Source organism: Nannochloropsis gaditana (assembly GCF_000240725.1).
Source record: "Nannochloropsis gaditana CCMP526 unplaced genomic scaffold scaffold462, whole genome shotgun sequence".
NCBI lineage: Eukaryota > Eustigmatophyceae > Eustigmatales > Monodopsidaceae > Microchloropsis > Microchloropsis gaditana.
The window spans coordinates 14744-24168 of NW_005803491.1; the positions used below are offsets into that span (position 1 = coordinate 14744).

Consider the following 9425-nt stretch of genomic DNA (forward strand, 5'->3'; position numbering starts at 1 on the left):
TTCGCCAGGGCCTGGAAGTCCTTGACGGCCATCTTCTTGCCGTCCATCAGGCCCAACTGGTACACGCCCCTGAGGCCAGAGACACACTGCTTGATGGGGGGCACCACCAGTCCTCGCTCCGCCCACATGCCTTCGAACTCCGCCTCCGTTGGCGTATCATACCAGCCTTCCGGAGGTATAATTTTGCACAGCCCAGCATTTCCTACCCTACTGTCAATCTTGTCGATGTAGGCTGAAAAGTTCTTGAACTCCTCCCTGGAGGGCCGAAACACAGGACATGTCGTCGAGGACATGCTCAAACGACCCGCCTTTTAAAACACCGCCGACTTCACCTCTATGGCTGCTGCTGATAATCGCTACCGCAAGTCGATATTATTTATATACTTACGGCCCAACAGGCGACGTGCCCACAGCCAGGTCGAGCTCCACGCTGCAGCTTTGCTTCTGTCCGACACAAATTTACGCCACCGCAACCACTGTGACGTCAACCTTCTTCCACTTCATACTTTTGCTGTTTTTCCAACATGGTTCTATCTTTCAAAAGTGATCCACAGGCGCCTGCTTGGGAGTGTTGAGGAGGTACGTGAGGAACGTCTCGTGATGAGCTTCGAAATTGACCCGAGCAAGCAAATTTTGGAGATAACTTTCAGTCGCAATCGTGCTGAAGCATACATTACTCCAATCAAATTCTATGCCAGACAAAGCGAGACGGGAACGGAAGACAAAGAGAAGGCTGTGGACAGTCGGTGCCCTCAAAACAGTCGGAAATGCGCCATCCTCTTTCTCGACTACTCTCGAAGACCGTAAGAATGCATGATCATGGGAAAAAAACCACACGTCCCGATCCCCAATCCTCTGGATATAGTTTAGATTTAAAGGAGGTAATTGGAATGCATTTGTGAATTGTCCTTGGATGGTGATTCCTGCCCAGCTTGACTGCCAAGAAGACGAGAACCCTCATGAGGAAACGCGGCAAAAACATGGAATCGAAAAGAAAAATCATCGCCGCGAGCCATCCATATGCCCATGCGCGAGGTCCGAAGGATAAAGCGCATGCCTCGCTGTGTGGTGATGGAGAACCAGGAGTGGGCAGCCAGCTAAATCTTTGCGGCCCGGCCTGGCGGGGGGCCTCGCTTGAACGGGAGGACGAGCCTCAAGGAAACTTACGTGTTGCTCGCCCCGGCCTCTGACCCCGTACTTTCTCCACGGACCAACCCACAGGCAGAGATCAGGAGATGATTTTACGTGGCCAGCGACGTGCTTACCATGCACTGGTTAGGCAGGAAGAGTTTTCGGCTCGTGTCGGACGTAAAGGAGTACTTCCCTCCTCGCGACCTCCCCCCCGCGGCCTCGCGTGCGCGGTCATGGACGAAGGGGCCTCATGGGACAGTCTGGGGAAACAAGGCTTACACAGTGTCCAGATTGAGGAGCCAGTGGCAGAGTACATGGAGGGTGGGCCGTTGTCTCGGCAAAGTGACTCGTGTAATTTGACCCGGATGATTGAAATGACTTGTCCCTTTTCGTACGGCAGGGGGCGTGAGACCGTCAAGGTAAGCCAACACGCATGGGTGAAATGGCTGGCGCTAACTCCTCTCGTCAGTATCAGCACGTTTTTGAAGCCCTTTGTCGGCTCCTATGCTGCGCCTTTTTCTCGCGATGACAGAGAAAAGGACTCCGCATACCTGACAGTCTCCATGGAGACGAAAAGCCACCTCACAGTCCTTGCCCATACTTTAGGTGGCCGTCATACAAGGTACAACGGCCGCGAACTACTGGTGCGATAGACTCTGCCACCGCGTGCGGAAAGAGCTCGGGCCAGGCGGGGGGGATGGGGCCATCGGTTTGGACGTAGAATGGAGGCCCTCCTTCAAGCCGAACCAGCCCGCGCGTCGATCGGCCATCCTCCAGCTCTCGGGCCCCGGCCTCTGCTTGATCATCCAGCTCCAGCGGCTGAGTCACATCCCCCGGCAGCTGGGAAGGCTTTTGAGGGACCCCACCCTGCCCAAGGTGGGTGTCTCGGTGGAGGAGGACTTGGCCCGGCTCCGGGAGGACTGGGGGCTCTCATCGAGGTGCTTCGTGGACGTCGGCCGCGTGGGCGGGCGCGTCTTCCCAGAAGGCGCCCCCTTCCGTATCATATCCCTGCAGAAGCTGATGGGGGCCCTGTGGGGAATCTGCTTGCCCAAGCCCCAGTCGATCAGGCTTGGGAACTGGGAGACCCCGGAGCTCTCTTCGCGTCAGGTCGAGTACGCCGCGCTCGACGCCATGGCAGGCCGGGCCATCTACCAGGCCTTTCACCGGCGGGGGCTCCTGGACAAGGTCACGCTGGAGGAGCTGATGCTGAAGTGGTCCCTCTCTTCGGACGAGAAGGACTTGAAGCGGGCCAGGAGCCTGGCGTTGGAGTCCGACCTCCTGCGCCACCTCTACGTACGGTTCACAGGCCTGCAACCCACGCGGCCGCGAGCAGGAAACCGACGTTTTGGTTCGGACGCCATATCTACCGGGTCTAAAGACAAGGGAGGGAGCAGCAGCAGACGCGAGGGGGACCGCGACCGGAGTGGGAGAAGCAGAACGAGAGGCAGCACTCTCGCGCCGGTGAGGCGCACCATCGTCGTGTCCGAAGAGCCATTCTCGCTTCAGGAAATCGCTGTTGTATAGGCCCTATAAACTGCGATGCACGCGAAATGTCACTGTGTTGATAGAGTCTCAACCTGCGTACTAGATCTCAGTAAGTTGAGTGCCCGGGCGGCACATAAAAATAGGCCAAAACGCTCCTGGTGTAAAATAACGACAGATTAAGCAGTCTACTAATACGGATGTCGAGTATCAATTTCTTCCTCATTTTATGTGAAAGGCTTCGAAGATCTGACGACTTGTGCCGCGCTGGCTGTTGGCAACCTACACAGCACTTGCTGTGCTCCTCGCTCCTTCACCACGGTCGTACCCTCCTTGTCACACACGACCAATCTCATCCACGTCTCCTCAATGATTTTCTTGTGGTCGAAAGCTAGGGGAGGAAGTGAGCCGAACGCGAAAAACTTTGCCTCTCGGGCGTCATCCCCAGCTCTTGCTCCCTCAGACGACAGCAGGAATGCTGTGTAGGCCACAGTGATGGTGTGTCCCCGCGGGTCTCGCCCTGGCTGTCCATAAGTACCGACCTGTGCAAACGAGATACTATCTAGAGCAGTTTCTTCCCTGAGCTCCCGAGCCGCCGCGGAGTCCAGCCCCTCGTCCTGATCGACAAACCCCCCCGGCAGAGCCCAAGCCCCTTTGAAGGGCTCGTTCCCGCGCTGAACGAGCAAAATCTTCATCTGGGTTTCATCCAAACAGAAGACAAGAGTGTCAACCGTGACCGACGGTCGGGGATATTTATAGCAAAAACCTTGAGCGGCCATTCCCACGGCGGTGGAGGCGGGGCGGCTTGACGAAGGACGGAGGACAAAGGAGGATGGAGCGGTAAAGCACAAGCAGGCAGCACTTATAAGGGTTCTGCTCAAAGTCGGAAGCAACGGGGGCATTCAGCCACGCAACCTGAATCGAGAGTGAACTGATATCAAATTGAAGAGGAGTTGTGCGACCTGCAAGAAAAAGGAACGAACCAGGCGGAAGCGGTTGTCCTCTGCAAGGGGACAAGGAAGAGAGAACGTCAAAATTGGGCGAGGCACTTGCCCATCCATGTGACTCAGGGATGTACGTGCCTGCTTCCTTACATCCTTCCTTAGAAGGTCACACAGCCATCCTGATGACAGTGCTTCGTCTCCATGTGCGACGAATGGCTACTCACCAACCTCCCCACTCGCGACGTGCATTCCTCTGTACCTGTAAGGATCTCCAAGACGGGACCAAAGAGAAGTGTGGAACGGTACGTATACACTAGCTACTCACCAACCTCCCCACTCGCGACGTGCATCCCTCTGTACCTTTAAGGATCTCCAAGAAGGGACCAAAGAGAAGTGTGGAACGGTACGTATACACTAGCAAGTTGCGAATCTCATGCATCCATACGTGAGAGTCGCCAGTACGACTGAATGAATGACATGAATGACACGGCATCATACGTGAATAATAGTACTGGCTCACAACGAACACTCTGCTTAGGCCTGGATAGATTGAGGCAAGTAAGACGGTCATGATCGAGGGGCTTCAAGCTATCGATCCCGAGTATGAGGAGCGGATGCTGGCATTCGAAATGGACTGCGACAAGGGCAAGGGCGATGCATGGGCTTGCCATTCTGTGGGAGAATTTTTAGCCGTTGTCAAGGTGCGTTTGTCCACTAATATGTCTGGAAACTGCTGTATCTGTCTCTCACGCTTTCCCTTCCGCAGGGCGACTACAACAAGGCGGCGAAGGTATACACAGACAATTGCGCAAAATACAGTCACCCTCCCTCATGTTTTAATTTGGGACGCCTATATCTGGGCGGTCGCGGGGTTCCTCAGAGCGATGCGAGGTCGCTCAAGTGCTTTGACACTTCTTGTAAAGCCGGGCACGGCATGGCCTGCCACCACATGGGGCTACTGCTCCTGTATGGGAAAGACGGCGGGTACGACGTTTCCAAGGACGTAAAGAAAGCGACGGGTATCCTAGATAAGGCGTGCAGGGAGGGCATCCCTGATAGCTGCTACGCGTTGGCTAGTCATCTGCTTCGGCACCTGCCGGAGGACAAGTCGCATGAACGGGATGCTCTCAAGGCAAAGGGGTTATTGGAACAGGGTTGCGCGCGGGGACATGGGCCCTCTTGTTTCAATTTGGCCGTCATGCACAAGAAGGGTGACACGGGAATTCCTCGGTAAGGGCGGGCGGGGTGGTGGGGGTGTTTGACGCTCAGTTCACGGCCACTTCCTTGCACAAATTCACAGAAACGAGCAAGAGTTTGAGAAGTACAAAAAAGTAACGGAGGACCTGGTGGAGCAAACGGGCGCGCTGACGTGGAAGAAAGGGCACTAGAATACCCATGGCGTGCATGGCATACACGAGCTGGAAGTCATCAATGCGTACAGGGGCGTCTGCATTGTGCTTAGAAACCTAGGGTCGATGTTGCTTTGATTCGCTTTTTATAAGAATGTACAGCGGGATTCGAACATGACCTCCCACGGCTCACAGAAACCCCCTCCGTCCTATCTGGATCGAGGCCTCTTCATCACGCCCATCCGCCTCACTTCGATCTTCAGCGAGTTCGCCAGGCGCACAAGCGCGAAGGCCTCCGTCTCTGAGACGAGCGAGACGACCCAGCCAGGCCTGCCCATCCGGCCCGCCCGCCCCCCTCGGTGCAAGTACGTGTCCGCCTCCCCAGCCACGTCGAGCATGATCACATGGCTGACGCGAGGCACGTCCAGACCTCGCGCCGCGAAGTCCGTGGTCACCAGTCCCCAGCTCTCCCCGGCTCGGAATGCGTCCATCACCTTGGCCCGGCGCGTGATGTGCTCCCCGCCCACCAGGGCCTGCACCACACTGCTCTCTCCCCGGGGCTCTTGCCCTCCCGCCGCGAGCCCTCCGCTCCTCGCCAGGATCGCGGCCATCTTTTCTGCCTCACGGTCGTCCGCCGTGAAAATGACGCAAGCCTGCAGCCGGCCCTTGGCCCGTTCCCGCCGCAGGAAAGCCAAGAGTGCGGCGGGCTTGTCAGCCTTGGTGGGGGCGACGAGGTAGCCGTGCCGCAAACCTGGAGGCATCAGCTCCCCGGGCGTGACATGCACGTGCATCGGTTCTCGTAGAGTCCACTGCTGCTGGACACACTGCTTGATGAAATGCTTGTGCTGCGGGATGCTGGCGCTGACGAAGAGGGTCTGCCGATGCACGAGCTTCCACGGGGCAAGCTTCCGGGCCACCCGCCCGCCCTTCTCGCCCCCGCCATCCTTCATGGCTCCTTGTGGGAGGAGCGGACCCTCCTCATCCTTGCTGGATCCGCCCGTGGCGGTGGCCTCCTCCTCGAGCTCTGCGGTCAAGAAGGAGGGAGAGAGGTACTTACCGAGCAGGCCCTGCAGCTCCCTGCCGGTCTCGGGACTGGTCAGGCAAGCGTCCACTTCGTCCACGACCACCATCTTCACCTGGTGGTAGCGAATCCCCCCCCTCTCCACCAGTTGTGCCAGGGAACGGGGATTTCCGATCACGACGTGCGGAGGCTCCGCTAGCACCCAAGCCTTTTGCCGTCGGTTTTTAGAGCCCTCCAGGAGAGACATGATCAGAATTTTCTTGGCGGCCCTGACATTGCTGGCGCCCGCCGTCATACTTTCGCTCCCGACACCTTCTTCCCTTCTTTCTGGGTCCTCGATTTCCGCGTCCCTTCCCTCTTCTTGCCCGTCTTCGCCGCGGTAGTACATGTGCCCACTTGCCAATTGTTTCGCGACACTCGCTACCTGCAGTCCCAACTCCCTGCTCGGCACCACCACGAGCGCCTGCACCGCATTCTTGTTGACATCAATTCCCGCCAGAAGGGGCAACATGAATGCCAGCGTCTTGCCGGTGCCCGTTTGTGAATGCACCACCACATCCTCACCCTCAAGAATGGCGCCCAACGCTTCCTTCTGCACGGCGGTCGGCCTTATATAACCCAGGCTCTCAACACGCGCCAGTAACCATGATGGCAAACGGTCGCCGTAAAGCTGTGAGAACGTCTCTGCGGTCGTCCCGTCGTTCTCCGCGACATGCATCATTTCTTTTCCCGGGGGCAGCGCACCATGAACCTGATTTGTCGGTCGCCGTGGGGGCAAGCTGGAAAGGAAGGCAGCATGGCGAAGAGTGTGGCTCGAGGAGGCCGAAGCCGTGACATAAAGAAGGGTGACTGAAAACAAGAGAGTTTCACGTTGCCATAGTCTGGTGCTGCGTGTCCGATTGCTAGGAGCGCAGTCATGGCGGGCCATGCGGGATGTCGCTGTTGCAGCAACCCAAGCTTGTGACGGAGGGTCGAAGAACCTTCTCCTAGCAACCCCCGTGGCTTGATATCGGCATACGCTGCCCTGCATCAAATATGTGCCGTATGACCAAGAAAAGATTGAGATGATGTTGGTTTCGGGAGCATCGGTGGTACAGGGGTGGTGAGACAGACTAGTAGCGCGGGCGACAGCGAGGTTGCAGCTCCGCCTCTCCAGTACTTTGAAGGAATCCCCCCAACCTCTTTCACCCACGACCACAGAGCGATACCAGAAACGCACAATTGTCTAGCTCCAATCGCATCAGGGTAGAATCTTGACACGTGGCTCGTCCAAATGGCTATCACGCTGGTGGAGCCGCCATCTCCTTACTTTCTACCCCTCCTGATCTTCATTGTCCTGTTTGAGGTTGCCCTGCTTTTGGGCAAGAGGCAACAATGCAAGTCCCTTACACTTGAGATAAAGTCTCTAACTCTTCGCAAGTTTGAGCTCGCGTTGGCTATGAAAAGCGTAAGTATCTGTTCGCAAAATGAGGCGCTGTATTTGCCTGAGAGCAGGACGACGGAACGTACGATGCCCCGTCTCCACAGAATGCTCGGGTCCCTCCTAATCAGCAAATATAAACTTAGCAGTCCCTGTCTCTCTCACTGCACATACTGGGGGTCTTCCTCCTTTCAATTTCATAGCTGGGCATTCCCACAGATTTTGTAAAAAAGAGCAAGCTGGAGCGAGAGCTCATTCAGGTAGAGAAAGACCTGGCCCCTCGGAGGGAGCAGGTCCTTGCTCGTGCCAAGGATTACGATGCACTGGCCAGTAGACTACAATACGGCGTATATGTCTTGCTGGTGATCGTCTTTTGGCGCACGCGTCTAGTCGTCATGTCGCCGGCAGCGACCTGGCCCTTGTCATCTTTCTTCGGCTTCCCGCGACTGGGGCTCGGAGCGGTGGGTGTATCGGCGGTGATCTCCATGGCCAAAGCTGTGATCAAGCCTTTCACGCCCTTGCTGTCATCTGTATAGGAAGGAAAAGTCAGCACAATGACATGAACGGGGCAAGCCCGTCAGAAAGCATAAAGGAGTACAAGTAAAATCTCAGCCAACCGGCGCCTTTCGCGACATGACTTTGAATTTTTGGCAAGCTAATCTGTAGAATTCTTTATCGCTTTTCTCCTAGTGTGCATGACTGAAATCTTTGTGTGGGGGTGCAGGGCCTCAGTCCTCACGCTCGTCCACAAACCCCCTCAGACTCGGTGGCCTCCCTCGCCGTCACTTGAGGCCGCGGGAGGTCCCTTGACACGGCGTTGATCCAGAAGTTCAGGCACACGCAGAAGTATGCATGCTCGGAGTTATATGTGACAGTGACGCCCAGTTGACTGGCACAAGCCAGGGGCAGGAGGCACAGGTTGCAGTGTTCCGAGGGCTGGATCTCTCCGGCGTCGGAGTCCACGCAGTCGGCCACCACCAGCCGCATGGCCTCGGTGCTGGGAGGCAGGCGGGGCGCGAAATACGCCGTCAGGCCCATGCGATCCAGGGCGACCCCCAGGTCCCGCATGCAGGCCTCCACCGCTTCCTCCTCCGCCAGCACCAGACCCAGCAAGGCATCCGAGGCAGAGGCCAGGACGAGGCGGGCCACTCGCACCATCTCGAAAGCCGCCTCCACCATGCCCAGGACGCGCGTCGATGTCAGGACTTCTCGCACGAGACCGTTCTCCTTCTCAGCCGTCGCAGCCACCACCTGGTTGCAGGTCTTTACTGCCTCGCGGACGTGCTTCTGCGCCGCCTCCAGGACGGCTAGCCAGTGCCCCGGGTGGGCTACCCAGCGCCCGGACGCGTCCATCCCCTCCAATAGGGCGCAGCATCGCCGCGCTTGTCGGCTTCGACGAACCGCTTCCCGTCGTCCCTCCCGCCCACGGGCTGCCTGCTCGACTAAGGAGGGATGGCCAATGACGAAGGTTGCCGCGAAGGCTTCCCCTCTCCCCGCGTCCACTGCCGCAACTCGTGCTTGCAGCTGCTTTAAGGCGACTGCACCTCCCTGTTGGCTCGCTTGCTTTCCACCTCCGCTTTTCTTGCTCTCTCCCACGACGGCATTCTTCCATACTCCGACCTGCTCCTCGTCACAGACCATCTTCGCCAGCCTCCTCACCTCCTCTCGAATCAATATCGCCTCCTCCAGCTCATCTTCGGCCTTCGCCTTCTCGTAGCGGGCCCGAGTCTCAGGTAGAGCAGCCAGGGCCTCCAGGTGCCCTGTCAATTTGACCGCTTCGTCCACTACCTCCAGCTCCCACAAGGCTCGAAGCGCAACCAAGAGTTTTTCTTCTTCCGCCGCAGGCCCGGTGGACGGGGCCGACGTCTGCGTCCCGGCGCCGACAGCCTCCTCCCAGGCATTCTCAGGACGCGTGGAGGGCGGCGGGGGCCACACGAGGACGGAGGGGGCAGGAACAGAGAGGAGGTGGACTGATGGCTGGAGAGGAGCGAGGGACGGGGGGGTGCGGGGGGGGAGAGCTGAGGGGCCAGGATTTTCATGCCAGGGGTAGGACTGCACCCAGGGGGCCTGAGCGGTGC

At 57.8% G+C, this 9425-nt stretch overlaps 1 protein-coding gene across 1 annotated transcript; it reads right to left on the reverse strand.

Annotated features, from left to right (window-relative positions):
• Positions 1-2812: 2812 nt before the first annotated feature.
• Positions 2813-3531, reverse strand: NGA_2004820 (nudix hydrolase). The gene has a single exon (XM_005854566.1). The coding sequence runs from the start codon at positions 3513-3515 to the stop codon at positions 2841-2843; it is 675 nt and encodes a 224-aa protein (XP_005854628.1). The 5' UTR covers positions 3516-3531; the 3' UTR covers positions 2813-2840.
• Between the last annotated feature and the right edge of the window lie 5894 nt (positions 3532-9425).